The sequence below is a fragment of the Pan paniscus genome, chromosome 1, assembly GCF_029289425.2.
Source record: "Pan paniscus chromosome 1, NHGRI_mPanPan1-v2.0_pri, whole genome shotgun sequence".
In the NCBI taxonomy this organism is placed as follows: Eukaryota; Metazoa; Chordata; class Mammalia; order Primates; family Hominidae; genus Pan; species Pan paniscus.
Window position 1 is genome coordinate 189,986,087 of NC_073249.2, and position 18,964 is coordinate 190,005,050.

At 52.1% G+C, this 18,964-nt stretch overlaps 1 protein-coding gene across 1 annotated transcript in view; it reads left to right on the forward strand.

Annotated features, from left to right (window-relative positions):
- The window catches only part of GRIK3 (glutamate ionotropic receptor kainate type subunit 3), a 239,098-nt gene that overhangs the window by 173,560 nt on the left and 46,574 nt on the right, over positions 1–18,964 (forward strand). Inside the window, exons 6-9 of the mRNA XM_008968480.4 lie at positions 1,135–1,308; positions 1,898–2,041; positions 7,414–7,521; positions 10,709–10,822. Coding sequence (XP_008966728.2) covers positions 1,135–1,308; positions 1,898–2,041; positions 7,414–7,521; positions 10,709–10,822 — 540 coding nt within the window. The remainder of the gene's footprint in view (positions 1–1,134; positions 1,309–1,897; positions 2,042–7,413; positions 7,522–10,708; positions 10,823–18,964) is intronic.

Here is an 18,964-nt window from a genome sequence, read left to right on the forward strand (position 1 = left end):
AGGAGCATTTGAGGAATTGGGTATTTATAGGTATTTCAGGTAGGGTTGCGGGGAGCATAGACTAAGACTTCTAGGTCGGATAGAAAATGGAATAATGTCCTGTAAGGCAATAAAACCACAACCTTGGGGAGTATCTCCTCTATTTGACAAAATTCTGCAAATTAACCCAGAGTCTGAACTTTTAACAAGTAGCTGACAATGAAGTCAAACCCAGGTGCATTCTCCAGAAGAATGAAGTAATACTGGGGGGCCTGGTAAACTATGTTTCATTGTCATGTTGGAAAAACGCACCGCTACCCTTCTGCCTGATTTCCAGGTTTGGGTGGTTTTCAGCAGGACAGAGCTCAGCTTTGTTCCTCACTCCCACCTGCCACGTCCTCTGCCGCCATCTCTCCTAGCTTAGGGACACCTGGCTTCTCCCTCCACCTGCTTCCCCTCTCGGCCTCCTTCCTTCACCAGCCCACCCTGCCCCCAGAGCCAGAGCTGCAGGGCGGGGCTACAGCCAGCCTTGCCTGCATTGAGACCCTGTTCTCCTGGACCCTTGGCAGGACCTGCCTGGCCCACGACAGACAGGCTGACCGCTGCTCAGCTGCTCCTAGGAGGCAAGGGATGAGGAGGTCCTGGCTGGGATCGGGGGAAAGGGGGAGAGAAGAGGGCCATACTTTTTGACTCCTAGGCAGAAAAGACTATCTTTAAATATCCTCTTCTAGGGGATAAAATGCTCCCTTCAGCCTCCCTCTGTGTAACAAGATGCCCAGAACTAGTAGGTCTCCCCTTTTGAAAGGAAGCAGCATCATTAAGCTTCCTCTGCATGTGAGGCTGGGTATTTTATGTGAACTATTTCACTGGGTCCTAGAAAGGGGATTGAACCCCATTTGTGGATGAAGAAACAGGCTGAGATCCCCTGGTTAGCATGGAGGATCAGTTGCCCAAGTTCTGAGTCAGACTCCAGGGGCAGTGGTCCTATGGGTGCTCCTGTGACTACCCCGATATCCCGCACCCCCTCTGCAGGGCTTTGCCGGAAGCTGTGACCTCAGGCCCTGGGGCGGCCCTGATTAGGGAGTGGGTAGGAGGCGGGGCTGGAGTTCTCAGCAGTGAGCATGCCTTGGTTTACACAAACCTCTCTCTATCCAGGATCTCTACGCTTTAGACCTGGAGCCCTACCGCTACTCAGGCGTGAACCTGACAGGATTCCGGATTCTCAATGTGGACAACCCACACGTCTCGGCCATTGTGGAGAAGTGGTCCATGGAGCGGCTGCAGGCAGCTCCCCGGGCCGAGTCTGGCCTGCTGGATGGAGTGATGATGGTAAGGCGGCTGGGTGAGGTGAATTCCAGGGACTTCCCACCTGCCTCCCTTCTTTTCTTCTCTCCTTCCTCGTTTCTTTCTTCCCTCCACCACTTCTCTTCTTGAGACCTTCCATGTGTCAGCCAGACCCCAGGCTAGGGATTGGGGACACAAACGTGAAACAGACAGTCCCTCCCCAAGGGACCCATCTGATGGGGATCCAGACATGTAAGCAAAAGGTCACAAAGAACAGGAATAAGGCCCAGAGATGCAGGTCACAGAGGAACTCAGGCTGTGACACACAGGCGTGAAGGCCGAGAAGGCAGAAAGAAGAAGGTGTGGTCAGGGCCTAGGTAGCAGGGGTGGGGTGGGTGGGCAGGAGAAGGTCTAAGCTGCAGAGGGGGTGCTCAGGATGTTTGTAGAGCAGCAGAGTCAGCCAAGCCTGGCCACTCCTCAGAGGCGTAGACAGAGTCACCTCCAGGGCCTCCAGGCCTGTTCGCTCACCAGGACATCATGTACCTGTGGCAGGGGAGGAGAAGGGGGACAGGACAGGGTGGGCTGAGGACTGGAGGGCCTTGGGAGCCGCTCTCAGGCAGGCCCTTCCCTGCAGACTGATGCAGCCTTACTGTACGACGCCGTCCACATCGTGTCCGTGTGCTACCAGCGGGCACCACAGATGACCGTGAACTCCCTGCAGTGCCATCGGCACAAGGCCTGGCGCTTTGGCGGCCGCTTCATGAACTTCATCAAGGAGGTGAGTGCCCCACAGCCCCCACCAGGGTTGTCTCCCCAGGGCTGTGGGCCCTGCAGAGCAGCAGAGTGGTCTGGGAGTCAGGAAGGATTGATTCTCATCCATGTGACCTCGGGCAAGTTGCCTCATGTCTCTGAGCCTCAGTTTCCTGTGTGAAAATGGGCTCCATAGGACCAAGCTTATGGCATGATTGAGGGGCATACATCTTGGGCACGTGGTAAGTGCTCAGCAGCTGGTCAGCATTGCCAGCAAGATGCAGTGTGGGCTTGAAAGTACAACCGATGAGGGTGTTTGCTTCCTCGCTGTATGACCTTGGGCGAGCTGGAGAGCCTTGCTGAGCCTCAGTCACCTCATCTGTGAAATGGGTCTATGAAGCATAACCTACCTCGTGGGCATGTGAGATGAAGTTAGACATTGCGTGGAAAGTGCTTAGTGCAGGAAGAGGGTCAATACATAATAATCAGCCCCACAAACTCATCTTCACATCATGGGCCCACTGACCAACTTCCCAGCCAGCACCCCCACTGGGACCCACCTCTCCTGGTACCAGCTCTCCTGTGGAAAACCCCATCAATGGAGCTGATTCTAGAGAAACCAGAGAATATGGAAACTGTCCTGCTGCCTAGACCATGGAACACACAGTGCCTACTTTTATTTCAAAGGCTTCTCCATCGGCCACTGTCCTTGTAAGCTTTGGATGGCAGGGCTTATTGTCCCCATTTTATGGATGGGGAAAATTAAGGCCTGAACTTGCATCCTGGCTCTATTAGAACTAACTGTGTGACTTTGGGTGAGCTGATTAACTCTTTGATCTTCAGTATGGTATAGTGAATGCCTGCCTCAAGGCGGTGTTGGGAAGACAGTGAAAAACTATGTGCAAAGCACCTAACCCAGGACCTGGCCAGAGTCAAATCCCAGCAGATGATAGACAAAGAAAATTGGGGAGTATGAGATCTAGGCAGAGTCATCCTGGGCCAGAGGGAGCGACCATGTCCAAGGCAACACCAAGGGCAGTGGGGGAAGCCCTCTAGAAGGACTCCAGATAGAAAGGGCAAATGAGCTCTCTGTAACAATCACAGCGGGCGGGAAATGAAGCCGGCTGCCTTCTTAGGAGCGCACTCATTTATTCAATCCCACTTTGTGACTGGCAGCTGGGTTCCAGGCTCCTAGCTATGCCCTGGGGGCCCAACAGAGCTAAAACAGACTCGCCTGTGCACACGCAGGTCCTGGAGAGGGAGGCATCAGGTCACAGCACTAAAGGAGAGAATCCCATATGTAAATAAAGGCAGCTCTACGAGAGCAAACAGCACAGAAACCCCCCACCTTGGATGGGGGTCGAGGGAGGGCAGCTTCCCCTGACGTCCCAAGTTCACCATTGCTGCTTCCAGATGAGGCCAAGTACAGCTCCTCTCACACAGTAGAACAATAAATGTGGATAAGATACAGGCTTTAGGGCACCACACATGTGCCTTTGGATCTCGTCTCTACCTCTTCCCAGCTGTGTGGCTTCAGACAAGTTATGGGACATCTCTGAGTCAGTTTCCACACCCGGCAAACTCCACCTCACAGTTATTGTGAGGGATGAATTCAGTGCCTGGCTGTAGTTCCTTCACCCCTAGAAGGGACTCCAGTCCCAGATGTTTTGGTATAGGAGGGCCTGATGATCTCTCCTCATCCAGCTTCCCATCCCTCAAAACTGCACAGGACATCCCACTGTCCAATGCCCTGAGCAGGGCCCTGGCTGGGCGATCATCAGCTTGCTCTCAGGGAACTCTGAGACCTGACTTCCAGCCCCCTATACCCCCTTCCTCAGCAGGCCTCCAGCTGAGCAGCCACTGTGCGAGGGCACTGTGAGGGTGTCAGTGTCCCAGGCCACAACTCGATCCTGTTGCTCCTCTGACTCAATCGGGAAATTTGGGAGCCTTAGGAGCCAGACAAAAGTGACTTGAAAGCTTCACCACTTTTTAACTGGATAACCTTGGACAAGCTACTGAAGCTTTCTGTGCCTCAGTGTCCTCCTCTGTCCAGTGGAGATAACAATAGCACCTTATCATCAGGTTGTTCTGAGGATTGGTGAGTTTTGGCACGTGTGTCGCACGAGGGACAGCGCCTGGCTCGTAGCAGGTGCTGAACAGGTTGGCTGCCATCACTGTTACTTCCACTATCGCTACTGTTATCACTGTGCCTTCCTGTTTGCTAATGGGTTGCCACTACCAGGTCTCCAGGCCACATTGTTTCAGGGACACCCACCCTGTTTACACTTCGCCCCTCAACCCTTGGAAATTTTGAGGCTCAGCCGTGAGTCCCTGAGGGGAGCAGATTCACCACTGCCCACCATAGAAAGAGGAGCTCCATTCTCCTTCCCAGGCCCAACGAGTGACCCTCACTGCTCACACTCCCTCACAGAACCCTTTCAGAAACATTTATCCTATCTCCATTTTACATCCATGGACATGGCTAAGGCCCAGAATAGCCCCGTGGTGCCTGTGGTCCCACAGCTGGCCACAACCGAAGCTCAGATGCCTGCCTGAGCCCAGCACAGTCCTCCATCAGACCATTTCCAACTTGCCCGTCTCCCCATCTGATTGCATGATAGTAAATCATTTTAAAGACTTGGCATTTCCGAGAGGAGCTGGAAAATACCAGGCCGGAGTTCAGAGCGTGTGAAGCATCTTTCATTTAGCAAGTCCTGAGCGGTGGCTAGAGGGGGCGGGCAGCGCAGGAAATGTCACGGGGAGGAGCTGCCTGCACTCCCTGGCCTGCCCTGCCCACCCGCCCACAGACAGGCCGTGCACCTGCTGGCATTTAATACCTCTGTAGCTGACAGGCAGGGAGGCTTCCCTCACAGTGCAGGTTTGAAGGCACCTGCTGTGATTTCCCCTGGGGGCCAAGAGATAGCCTGAGGGCGTGAGGCCCACAGAGGAGAGAAGGCGGAGGGACTGGGGAGCCAGCCTGAGGGAAGCTGAGTTTCCCTGTGAAGTCATAAACAGTGGCTTTTACCTTCTCTGATGCATCTTTTAATCTCTGTTCCCGACCCCTCGGTCCCCAGCTCCCTAGGCACCATGTAAGCTTCCCCTACTCCACCTTAGGTGCCTCGACCCCAGGACTTAAAGCGCTGCTACTGCAACGAATCTGTCTTGTCCCACCCAATACTTGAGACCTGCATCATTCAGTCCCTCTTTGAGCCTCAGTGTCCACATCTGCAAAATGGAGGCAATGCTGATGCCCACCTGGCAGGGTCACAGTGAGGACTGAATGCGCTCATGTGGGGAAGGATAATAGCCCTCTGTGACCAGCTTTCTACTGGAGCCTTGGGCCAGGGCCCAAGTGACTGGTCCTCCCTTCCCAGCCAAGGGCCAGCCCTAATCTAAGGGAGCTGCACAGATGGAAGCCACGAAGGAGAAATAATAACCTCTGTCACATCCTTGTGATTGTGTATGCAGGCACTGTGCTCAGCGCTCTATATGCCTTTTTCTACCTGTGAAGTAGGTAATTTCTCTCTTCCTGAAGCTCAGAGTGGTTGCTTTGTTTGTGCAGAGCCCACTTTCTAACCACTTTGGTTTTATAGCCTCCCTCTCCTCCAAAGCACGGCCCCACTGCCTGAGTTTGCATATGCACATTTACCCAACTACCCATTTACCTGTAAAAGTACCTTAGAGCTGCCCATGTGCTTGGAGATGTCCAAGGGTTTTCATTTGGGATTTGTCAATAAAACTCCAGGGAACTGTGGACCCATGACCTTGTGGGTTGAACTGTGAGTGTATGCATGGGTGCTGGGGGCATTCCGCAGGGAGAGGCTGTGGAGCCCGATTCAGAATCTGCAAGGGAGCATGGCTCGGAGTGGTTAGGAACCCAATGTGGCAAAGCAAGGACTGGGAGCCAGGCTCCCACTACTCAGACCTTCCATTGCCCCGTGCCTCTTCTCCAGATACCCTCCCTCCCCTACCCTCTCTCTGGCCCAATCTGGCTGTGTGAGCTCCCAGATTTTCTCCCCTCCTCTTGCTCCCAAGTGCACATTTGTTCCCAAGGACTCCAGGATGTGTGGGCCTTGTTCTTGCCCCTGACACAGAAAGCTCGGATATTTAATTGTGCACCAGCTGCCGTCCTAAGTTCCTGGAGGAGGGAAACAGGTCCAGACCGAGGGGTCCTGGGATCACGGGTTCTAGTTTGGCTCTGCCTCTTGTTCACTCTGTGAGCTTGGGCGACCCATGGCCCCCTTGAGGTCTGCTTACTCGTCTGTAAAGTGGGAACCATGATCCTTGTATGGCCACCTCCCACGGCTGCTGTGGAGGTTGCACGGCATGAATAGTGTGAAAGGACCACGTAGACTCAATGCTCTCAGCCCGCAGGAAAGATGTTATCTAGAATCAAGTTAGCAAACTTTCTCTGTAAAGGGGCTCATAGAAAATAGTTTAGATTTTACAGGCCACACAGTCTCTGCTGCAACTAGTCAACTCCATAGTTGCAGCACACAAGTAATATATAAACATGGGGGCATGGCTGTGAGCTAATAAACCATTTACAGAAGCAGCCAGGGGCCAGGTTGACCCGCTAGCCATAGTACGCCAACCCCTGATGTAGAAGATGGAGCTTTTCCCACTTTAGGTCTGCCCCAACCTCTGCCTGCCTCTCTCTGTGTTAATGATGCTAATGACGATACAAAAATGACAAAAAAGCTACCATTTATCCAGTGTTCATCTTGTGCCGGGACCGTTCTCAGTATGTTATATGACTTATCTCATTTCACCCTTATAGCATTTGGTAAAATGGGCACAGTGATTAGTTCCATTGCACAGATGAGGAAACTGGGGCTGAGGGGTAAAATGAAATACCCAAGGTCGCACGGCTAATTGTGGTTGGACCCAGCATTCAGACCCCAGAGTTCTTAACCACAGCACACATGGGGCTGGAGCCGGGAGGTAGGGGGGTGATTTCGGTCTCCCCTGCCTTTCGGGGGGCTATGCCAAACGTCTGGTTCTACAGCCAAGGCCAGCTTGGCCCTTTGGATTTTCTGCTTCTTGGCAGGCCTCGCCTGCCCTACCTCTGCCCGCCTGCCTCCCTACCCATCTCCCAGGATCTGACATGGGCTCCCCCTTCCCATGACTTCAGGGCGGGGGCTCATTTGAGCGCATCCAAGATCGATGTTGTACACGAGAAGGTGCAAATGTAAAGCTGGCTAAAGAGCATAATAGAATTTATGGAAATCGCTGGCTCACACCGCAGCCCGAGCAATGATGGAGGTGATTATTAATTAATCATGGTCTTGGGGGAACAGTATCAGTGCAAGGAGTAATTAAAATGAAGCATTGTACAGTTGTACCGAATGATGATTTATGAGCCCGAGGAATTGCCGCTCTGCCCTCTCCCCTCTGCAGGCTCAATGGGAAGGATTAACTGGACGAATTGTTTTCAACAAAACTAGTGGCTTGCGGACGGATTTTGATCTGGACATCATCAGCCTGAAAGAGGATGGCCTGGAGAAGGTGCGTGGTCTCAGGAGAGGGAGGGCAGGCGGAGGAGCAGGGGCTTCTTAAATCTCCTAGGGCAGACCTCAGTCAGAGGCCCAGAGGCAAGGGGCAAGACACGGTCCAGCTGCCCCTCAGAGATTGACTTGGTCCAGTGTAGCCTGTAGCTCTTGGGAGCCCATCAGAGAACAAGAAGGCCTGGTTGGACAGGAGGGTACAGAAGCCAGTGGCCTGGCTGCAGCAGACACCCACACTGTCACTCTGTGAGTAAGGGTCATTGGGGATGCCTAACCTGGGAAGCATAACAAAGGCCCATGGGGTGGATGGACTGTCTCTGAGTCCCTGCAGGGCTGTCATGGAGCAGAAGGACAGGCGTGTTCTTGGGTAAAAATTTAAGAATACAAAAAACATAAAACCTTTCTAACCAGAGAGTGTCTCCCCTGTGAGTAGCGAGCTCACTGTCACTGGAGACATTTAAGCAAAGATAGAGCAGTTGCTTGTCTGGGAGACTGAAGGTGATTCTTTCCCTTGGAAAGAGGTTGAAGCACATGGTTTCTGAGCTCCTTCGCTCTGGGCTTCTAAGGCCTCTGCGATTCCAGAGAGTTTGGACCAGGAAAGCGGGCCTGCCTGGGGCTGGGGCCTCCCATCTGGCTAACATAGAGATGTTTCAATGAGGCCAATCCCAGTCCCTGGGAACCTTCAGCATATTCTGTCAATGTCAGGCTGCTGGGCCAAGAAGGGAGATTTAATACGAGCCCTCAATTCACAGCATCCCCTGGGACCTGGATTCTGGGGGCTCAGCCACACTCTGTCCCCAGCAAGTGGGTCCCTGGGAGCCACAAGGGCACCTCCCCAACCCTGCAAGTTGCTGTGTATGAAATGTAGTGAGCAGAAGCCAGCAGAGTGGAGGGGCCACTTCGGATGCCTCTGGGCCTCAAGACTCTGATTTCTGTCCTCTCCACCCAGGCAGTGCCCTGGTTCAAGCCTTTTATGTGGGTTATTTTAACATGCCACCCTGGTTCTTGAGCCCTCCAGCCATCCAGAGTGTACACACAGATGAGGCTTCCCCAAGCACAGCTCTGCCCTGCTCTGAAACTGCCCATGTCTCCCTAGTGCCAAGTCATTAAACTTCAGCTCTCCAAGAAATGCACCAACTGGCCTCTCTGGGCCTCGTTTCCACATTTCCCTGAAACATACCCCATGGCCCCATCATGCTCCCTCCCTCCTGGACCTCCAGGCCATTGCCCACACAATTGCCCTGGTTGCAGGATGTGACCTCTGTCCCTCAGGCAAAGGCTGGCTCTGCCTAGCTCAATGCTGTCCTCCTTGTACCTGTGGCCACAGTTATTCCAGTCTCTCCCGACTTTCCCACCTACTCATGGGAGCCACTGTGCAAGGGAGGAGGTGGCTGGGGAAGCCTCCCTATTACTCTGTAATTATTTCACACCATATATAGCATCAGTCCCTTAATAACAGGGGCTGTGGCCTCCGCTCCTAAGATCACAGGGGCCAGTTTGCTCAACCCTACACAAACTCCATGAGTTCTCATCAAGCGATCTTCCAGCTTCTATTTAAGCTCCTGCAGTGATGGAGAGCACCCTTCCTCTTCTGGCAGTGCTAGAGGGAATGCAGTATTCACTCAAGTAGCTGTCCCACTTTTGCTCTCTCAGCTACCCATCTCTAGGGATAACCTAAAATTCTAGGGAGGGCAATTAGGTGGCATATATGCCACTACTTCCCACCCCGTGCCATAAAAGGCGTCAATAATCCGTCATTTGAGTACTCTTTCCATCTGAGCCCACCTGCAACATCCTTCTCCAAACAGCCCTCCAGGCAGCTGGTTCAAATTGGCCGTAGCTAATACTCAAGAAAAACTCTATTATCCCTGGGCAGAGGTTAGCCTGCCAGAGGCACTCACCAGAGGCACCGGGTCACAGCCACCCGGATTGTGAGCACAGAGCCTCCACAGGCTGGGTCCTCCTCAGTCCTAACTGGCCTCACATCTCCATAGCACCTGGTATCTAACAGAGCATGCAGTTGGAGCTCAAGTGAGGGTCTGTGCTCTTCATGTGGCCTCTGAACAGATGTTTGCCAAGCACCTCCTGCACCCAGGTGCTCTGCTAGGCACGCTCAAACTGAGCTTGGCTCTGAGCTCAACCCACTTAAGAGAAGAGCCTCTTCGATGCCGTCTACCACTTTCCTCTCCTCAAGGCCCTGGGTGGTCTATGTAGGCAGGGATCCCGCCCTGAGAGGATCCTGACCTCCCAAACACAGCTACTCTGCCTCTCATATTATCACTTGTTTGCTAAGCCGGGTCATAGCTGATCCAGCCAGCTCCAACCGGTGGCTTTGGGAGGATTAAGGCAGAATTACCCAAGCATAATTACATGTCTCTCTGCTATCTGCTCTGCGCAGCTCTCTTAATGGGATGTTTGCATTCAGCCTCTCTGTTTAATAGATTAAGTGTCCTGAGTAGCCCCCCCAACTGGGCCAAGGACAGAGTGGGCATGCAGAAGCCTTCCTTGAGTGAGAGGAGCTGAGACCAGGCAGAGCTGGCCAGAGTTGGGTCAAAAAGGATCTTCAAGAGGCCCAGGGCTTTAGGATGATTTCTAAACTTGACCTTTCCTTCTCTACCTCTAGCCTCAGGCCCGATATCCACAAGGACGCTGTAGGGAGAGAGATTATTCAACCTTGGTCTGTGTGTCTGCCAGTTTTAAATGTAAAACCACAAAGCAAACTGCCTTCAAACCCAGCAGCATTTCCCAGTGAGGTCCATCCCCTCCTTGTGCTGCCACCCCAAAACAGCCACAAAGACCATGTCCCAGGGCAAGACCTGGCACTGACCACAGACCCCTGATTCCCTCCAGCCCCTGATTGGCATCTGCTCAGCCCTGAGACCCCTGGGGCTGCCTTCGCATTTGCTGTCTTTCTCTGCATTTTCCCCTTCAGCTGTGATGGGTTTGCCAGCAAGGGAGGTGGCAGAATTCAGGGATTCGACACCTTGGGACCCTCGTCAGGAGAGGAGAGAGAGCTGCAGGGATGTTGTCCAGAACGGTTATAACTGGAAACACAATGGCAGTGGTGATGATGATGATGATCATGACAATGAGGCTCATGATGAATGGGAATGAGATGAAGGTCTTGTCGATATGGAGGAAGATGGGTAGACCAAGGACTCGGCACCCTGTTTTCTGTGTCTATCCAGGTTGGGGTGTGGAGTCCTGCCGACGGGCTCAACATCACTGAGATTGCCAAAGGCCGAGGCCCTAATGTCACTGACTCTCTGACAAACAGATCACTCATTGTCACCACAGTGCTGGTAAGAGCCTGCAGCCCCTGCAGGAAGGACTGTCCGACCTGGGGGTGGGGTGGCCGTTTGGGGTGGAGAGTCCCCTCTATCCCCTCCACCCAGAAGATGGAGGCTGCAGGTAGGTGGAGACTTTTAGAGTCAGCAGGAAGCTCTCAGAGAGCAGCTGGAGCGCAGCAGCGCTGCTCGCTGCCACGGGCGGAAGCCGCTGCGTTTTTATGTCTCACTCCCACTCACTCCCCATGTCCTTGATGTCTGAGTAGGAACCATGCTGGATGGTGGAATTAAGGGGGTTTGACTGCCCATTGCAACCTGAGTGAGGATCCGCCTCTCCCACCCCAGTTCCCAGGCAAAAGCCTTTCCCACAAGTCACCCCAGCTGTGGTGGGTGCTGTGGCCACACCTCGAGAGCCCAGCAGGTGCTGGGAGCCTGTACACATGCCGCATTCTGTAGTGGCCCTTCCGAGAGCCGTCAGCCACTGCCACACCCCCTGCCTGGAATCACACCCCATCTTCTCTCTATTCCCCAACTGAATAGCACAGCCTTCTCCTGACCCATTTCAAACCAAGAAGCAACTCTGGGGGCCTCCCATGGGCTCTCTGCACCTTTGAGCTCACGCGTGGGCAGGAGGACAGACCCAGGCTGCTGGCCTCCTTGTGCTGCCAGTGCTGTGCCCACTCCACCTGTGCCTGTCCCTCCTGGAAGGCCTCAGAGGTGTCCAGAGACTCAGGACAGATCCTCTCAGGGACACAGCCCTGCTTTTGGGGGCTCAAGCCGAGCCATCTTGGGGAGAGGCAGCCCAGTCACAGCCTGGTGAATTATGACTGAAGACCCTTTGAGGACAATGCTAGCTCTAGTCAGCTCTGACTTATAATAAAGCAAATATATTTATAAGGACCATATGCTGGGGTCATTCCTCTACACCAAAGGGAGTTCAACCCGTTTTGGATATAGCAAGGCTGCCTTGGAGCAGAACCCAGGACAGGCTGGTCACCCTACACCTGGCCCCTTCCACGGTGCGCAGATGGAGCTTGTTCTCACCCATGTGCCCTCAGAGGCAGCTGAACCAGGCCCTACTGGGTGGCCCTACCTGGGATGATTCACCATATATGTGCTTGGTGGCTGGGTGGCAGATGTCATGGAACAGGAAGGGAAGTAATGGGGAAAAAACCATTCTTCCAGGTAGCCCAGTGAGTGGCAGATACCAGGCATCCTGTCGGCATCCAGAGATAAATGTTAGCCTGTGAGTCTCACCATCGGCCCTCGGGGTTAGGATGATTGAGAGAATCTGAGCTAAAGATGATGGAGATCTCACGGTGGCTCCAGACAAGCTGCCCACAGAGCCTGAAGAGGTGGTCTTAGGGGACACCTGTCCCCCTCTTTGGGGCAAGACCCCTACTATCTTCTTCCCTAAAACCTCACATTCTGCTGGCCTTTATTGATCAACTTTTTGTTAACTAAACAAATATAAAAATCAGTCTGCTAAAACCAATAAGCAAAAATATCTCAAGAGGAACAGGGTTAAAATAAAAAAAACCTGTGATGTAAAAATGTAAAGGATGAAAATAAACAAATAACAAGAGCAAAGGGATTAGGGTGAAGACTAATGGGCAATTAAAGGGATATTGATGTGGATAAAAATAGAAAAGATAAAGGAGGGTTAAAAAGAGAACAAAATAAAAAGGTTAAAAGGAAAATAATAAAGAGAAAATGAAGATAAGGAATGAGATAAAAAGGAAAGATAGTAAGAAAGATGAAAAATTAAATAATTTATAGCTCTGACTAGACAAGGTAAAAAATGTAACACCCAAATGTCAAAAAGCAAAAGGATAAAAGTGTGACAAAGCTAAAATATAAAAGGGTAAAAATAAAATAATAAAAAGGTGCTAAAAGATTAAAAGCAGAGCTGCATAAAATGTGAGATATAAATAAAACACTTTTCACAAGGCAAGATTAAAAAAAGGTAAAACTAGGATGATTTAAGAGATTAGGAAGAGAGATGATTAAATGAGCTAAGGTGAGTCAGTCACAAAACAATACTCTGAACAGTAAGAGGCAAGCTAAAGATAATATACCAAAAGGATACAAAATATAAGCACCTTGAAAGATCATGGGGTTAAATTTTATTAAAATGGTAGCAGCCTGATTTCAAGGGCATAAAGCCCTTCTGCAGGGGCACAGGGGATTTTTGCTACATAAGCAGAGGCAGAATCCAGGAGACACCCCATGCTCTCGACCTGTGAGTGCTTACAGCTTCTCTGTCAATACTTGCAGCTTCTTGCAAAGATCCCCGACCTGCTGTGCTCACTGAATCCCCAGAGGTTGCATTCCCAGTATCCTGCTGGTTCCTAGGTAGCCCAGGGCTAGGAAAGGAGAGAACCCCTCTTGGCTCATAGCCTGGTCACAGCTCCATCTGTCCCACAGCCTCTCAGCTGCAAGGCATCTGGGCAGATACAACCCCAGAGATCTTTGGGACATGCAGTGCCACCAGGACATGAGGAAAGAACAGTTTGATGATCAAAAGCACAGACCTTTGGGGTAGAGTCCTGGCTTTGATGTTGATTTGCCATATGACCCTAAGAAATTGCTTACCCGCCCTGTGCCTCAGTTTCTCCACCTGAAAAAGGGAGGTGTTAATAATTGCACCTACTTCATAGAGTTCAGAGCATGAATGATTAATTAAGTGGCACAGAGTGCGGTCTAAGTGACAGCTGCTATTGTTATTCATTATTATTGATTACAAATCCAGTCCCCAGTGAGCTCAGCTTGAATACAGCATGCTGAGTGAGAGATCTTGAGAAAACCTCCACTTCTGTCCACAGGCAGAGCCCTGAACTTCACCAAAGACCCCTGCCCATGGCCACAGAGGTGATCTCTAGCACAGGCTGTTCCGTTACAAACTTAATTTGCATTTGAGTGCCTTCCAGGTTCATGGCCATTCCCTGGCTCACCATAGTCCCCCACTCTGCCCCCCAGCCCTCCCTATTTGTTTACACTGGGCTGCTTCTTATAGTTGTGTTTCTCAGCTGGCCATTGGAGGCATTAGGGTTTGCAGCCTCATGGGTCCCTCATAGTCCTAGTCTCCTACTGAGATATAGAACTCCAGATCAACCACCACCTCACCTTCTACCTTGGCCACAGTCTCAGCTCCTAAAGCAGATATCCCACCGCCTATGGATGGGGCCACTGACCATCTTAACCCCATCATGTAGTATCAAATACTCACATGGCCTGGGGGTGACTGGTGATTCAGCTGTCTCCATCCCCACTGCCCAGAGATCACTGGAGGGTGAGGTGTGCTTCCCCCTATGGGGCAGTGAGAGAAGCCTACTGTTTCCTGGAGGCAGGAGAATGGAGGGAATGACCTCTGCAGTATCCCTGATGGGGATAGAGGATGTGACACAGTCTTTACATGGGCTTCCAAGAAAGTCTGTCTAGCCAGAAGTGTCCTTGGAGTCTCCTGAGGAGAGATGCTCGCTCCCATGCAAGGACTGGCCTAGGGCCCCCTGAAACTAGAGCTGCTCCAGATGCTCCAGAGAATGTTCCCAAAAGGCTCTGCATGGTCTGCATGTCTTGGAGCCCTAGAGGATGCTCTCAGGCTTGGGCTGTTTGGGACAGCTAAAAGGTGACAGGGAGTGGCCCAGCCCCAGCCACTGTGGCTGAAAATCCAACCCCATGCTTCGCAGCCTGAATGTAGGGCTAGCACCTCCTGCTGAGAGCACAGCCCCAGCCTGTCTGGGAGGATGTTGTCAGGGCAACAGTGCTTTGAGTGACAGGCAGGTCCCAAGGTACCAGTACACAATATCAAACTGCTCTGCCCCTAGGGAACAGGGCCTGGATCCAAGACCCCTGATAAGGGGGAGTTTCTCCTCCCCTTTCTTTCCCAGGAATCTGGTGTGGCAGAAAGCAGCAGCTCTGTGTGAGCTGCCACCAAACCTACCTGCTATTCTCCCCTCTCCTAAACCCCCAGCGTTAGGTGCTAAAGATGCCTTACCCTGGACAGGCAGATGGACAGAGCCCTGGCACTGCCCTTTCTGGCCCCTCAGAGCCACTGGCAGCCTTCCCCATTCCTGAGATCGAAACAGCAGCAGCAGGAGACTGGATGCCTGCCCTCCCCCGCCCTCTCACCGCCCGGCCCCAGCCTCTGTTCTGGTTCCGCTCTTCCACGAGCTCATGAAAAATTCATCTGCCCAAACCTCAGCTCACACACTGAGAAAACATACCCGGCCCACTCTTGGGGGCCCAGCTTTTGAAGGTTCAAGACTCGTTTGGCTGCCGATGTGAGCCACGGTGTGGGCATGTGTGCGGGTGTGTGGGTAGGTGTAGGACCAGCTACACATGGGTATCTGGATACTCAGTGATGGGTGAATTTGTGCCGTGTGCACATCGTGACCCACATAGCCTCAACTGCCTGCCAGGCAAGCCCAACACTCAGCACCCAGCAGCAGGAGAGGGGAAAAAGCTGGGACTAGAGTGTTGGCTGGGAGAACTATCCCAGGCTGGGAACCATTCTAGGCCCCTCCTGCTGGAAGAACAGGACTCCTGATACTGTGTGCTGGTTCTAACTGGTTAAAGCCAAGGCCTCAGGTCCAAGGTCCTTGGCCTCTGTGTCTGAGAAGGGCTAGGCAGACAGGACATCTGAAAATGTGGTGCATTTGTGCCAAGGACATTGTATATACTTGTGCGTGCATGTGTGGCTATGGGCTGATATTACCTGTCAGAAAGGAGCTTCAGAACCCAGATAGCAGGTAGCTAATCCCTGGATCCTTCCCAAATTGGGGATAACCCCCAAGACTCCCTCTTCCAACTCCATGGACCCTGTCACTGGGAAAGGCTTAGCGCTAGGCCTGGCTTGCACGCTGGGGTAAGTGATCGGAGAGAAACCGGACCAAGAGCCCTGACAACGGAAAGTCAGAAACAGTTATTTTTCTGGACCCCTGTTTTCTGTGACTTGTTGAAGAGAAATATTACCCCTGTTCCTATGGCTGTTCTCCCAGAGCAATAGGAGAGCGTGAAGTTATGAAATTGAGGGCACCTTCACTGAGCAATCGATTAGCAGCCGAGAGAGCTTGTGAATTGGCTGTCTGGACATTTCCAGTAATAAATTGTGAAATAGTCCATGAATAAGTAGTTGGCGGAGTTCAGAATTACCCCCTAGGAAATGTTGCAGGTCTAGAGACACATTACTAAGGCGAGCACCATTTTAATGCTCTGGGCTTTGGCTGTTAAATATGTATGCCATCCGCAAAGCACTTCCCGAAATTAATGGCATTTTACAGCTGCTCTGAAGGCAGCGTATTTATATGGAGATGTATAGATTCTGGGGCTGTGGTGGCTTCACAAATGAAGTGCTAATTTTAGAGGATCAGGCCAGGGAGGGGTGTGAAGACAGGGTCAGGAAGTGAGCTATCTCAGGGACCTTTCCTGAAATGGTTTTCCACTATCAGCCATGAGTTTTAACCTTTGATGACATTGGGCGTGGCCTCTAGGCTGCAAAGGTCACTGCAGTAACCCGCCAAATAGCATACAAGAAAAAGATAAGGATGATAATGATTAATAATAATAATAATATTGGCAGCTAACAGTTGCCAGGCACTATTCTGAGTGCTTTTCGTAGACTGACTCATTTTATCCTCACAACAACCTTGTAAGGCAGGTTCTATTATTTTCCCCATTTTACAGAAGGAGATAAATTTTGCCTAGGATTCTGTGTGTGGTTGGTGGATCCTCTGGGAAAGATGGTACCTTCTCTCTAATCCTTTCCATCAGCTAAAGTCAGGGCCACCAGGTGCAGTGGTGCAACTTGTCCATTGCACAAGAGCATCAACCAAAAGACCCTGCTCGCCAGGCCCCATGCCAGGGTGCAGGATCATTGCCCAGAGATGAATTTGCATGAAGGCAGTGTGTGGACCAGCCAATGTCCTCCTTCCTCCAGCCTCAGCACTTTTCCCAGGCCCCACGTGGACTCTTCTCCAACCTTGTTGAGCTGCCTACTTGGTTGGAAGGCGAGTGAGAGAGGCACTGAGATTAAGCATGGCGCCTAGCCGAGGGTCCAGCTTCCTACCCAGTTAGACTCGGAATCCCTGGATAGTCGGGAATCCCTTGGGTATTCAGAGACCGCCCCACCCCCACCAGTTCTTTCCCTGAAGCATCCCAAGGGACTGTTGAAAAGCTCCAGTGGATCAAGCATGGGGCAGGATGGGATCTAGAGAAGTAACACTGCTGGGAGAGAGGGCCAAAGGCTCAAGCCTGCTGCCACAGCAGGAGCCCAGCAGGAGGCTACTGGTGAGCATCTGCTCCTAGGACCTCTGACGAGGGTCTTCACCGGGTCTTCCACTGCCCATCCCACCCAGGGGCTCATGAGGTCAAGGGAATGGCCCTGCCAATTGAGTGAAGGATGAGGCACCTCCATAGTTAAGCATGTGTCTTAATCTGGGCATGCGGACATGAGCTTCCTGGTTTCCTGCATTCTGTCAGCTAACCATGGTCACACAGCCACTGCAGACTTGAGACATTCTGTCACGTTGGGGTGCTGAGGCAGGTCTGGGGACGTTTGGCTGACAGAAAGAGGCCTAGGAGCTATAGGCAGGAACAGGGCAGGGGGCGAAGGAAGGAGGCTCAGGCGAGTCAGAAGAAGACTAGAGTTGTCCAGGAACAGGCTCTGGGATGGCAGCCCTTTACCTGATTTGGGGATCTGGAAAAGCAGATTAACTCCGGAAGGTCTGACCCCAGGGAACAGACAGGAGAGCCAAGCCAGACAGAGGTGCAGCTGACTGGGAAGGATTGGAACTGGATCCCATCACTGTAGTTCAGTTCCTGTGTGATTTTGGGCAACTTACTGACCTTCTCTGAGCCTGAATTTCCTCATCTATCACATAGGGACAGTGTTACTATCTTGCAAGCTAGTGAGGCTTAAGTCAAACAGTCTGGGACAAAGAGTTTAAATCAGTGCCTGGTGCAGAATAGGAACTCAATTGTGTTGAATTTTCTGGGAGTTCAACGCATCCATCATGGACACGGGATGGGGCTTTGTGAGTGAAGCCAGATAGACGGTGCCGGCAGAAGCGTGGACTTGCGTGTTGACCTGGATTTGGACTTGCTGCATCAGAGCCCACAGTTCCTCACACTGCATATCTCGACTGGATGAAGTGGATCACCTCTCTCCACTGGCTCTTCTGCCTCTTCTCCCAGTTATTCTTTGCAGGGTTGCCAGGGGTTTGTTTCTAAATGAGAAATCAGACAAAGTCATGCTCTGTTCAAATCCGGTCCCAGGCTCCCTATCACCCAGAAAGAAAGAAGCCTGTGGCAGGTGGAGGGGGTGGATGGTGGGGGGTCTGGCATGGGACAGGCATCTCTGACCCACAAGCACCTTCCTGGGGATCACCTGCCCCTGAGGGAGGAGCACCATGGGCCTCAGGCACAGAACTCACACTCTGGGGTCACACTAACCTGAATTCAGATCTTCTCTCGTGCCGGCTAGGGGTGCTTGCACAAGTCACATATCCTCATGAACTTCACTTTCTGCATCTATAAAATGGGATTATTCATACTCACCCCAGAGGGCTGACATTAAGGTGAAATGAGGCGATACCAGCTCCTGTCTGCTGAGCTCTGCTGGACTCTGTGCTAGGCCCCCCACGGGCATAAACTCATTTGCTAACTGACCAGTGCCCGGCACAGCTACCTACCGATGAGCTGTCCCTGTTACCAGTAATCACTCCCCTGGGATCCTAACACAGGGGACTGAGGAGGTTCTTGGAAAGAGAGAACGGCATCCAAGAGCATGTAAATCTAATCTTTTAAATTGGAGTTGGAAGAGAAGTTAGAGCAGACGGCTTTCTGAAGGGCTTTTTACAGCAGCGTCCTCAGACTTGAGTGGACATCAGAATTCCCTGGAGGGCTTCTGAAAACACAGATCGCTGGGCTCTCCCCAGAGTTTCCGGTTCAGTTAGGTCTGGGGTGGGGCCTGAGAATGTGCATTTCTAACAAGTTCCCAGGTGATGCTGATGCTGCAGGTGCAGGGACCACACGCTGAGCCTCTATTACTAGTGCAGCAAAGAGACCATGGGCCTTGGGATGGGTCTCCAGTTCAAAGCCCTGCTCCACCGCTCACTAGCTCTGTAACCACTGGGCCGTTAAATCAGTAAGTGCCTA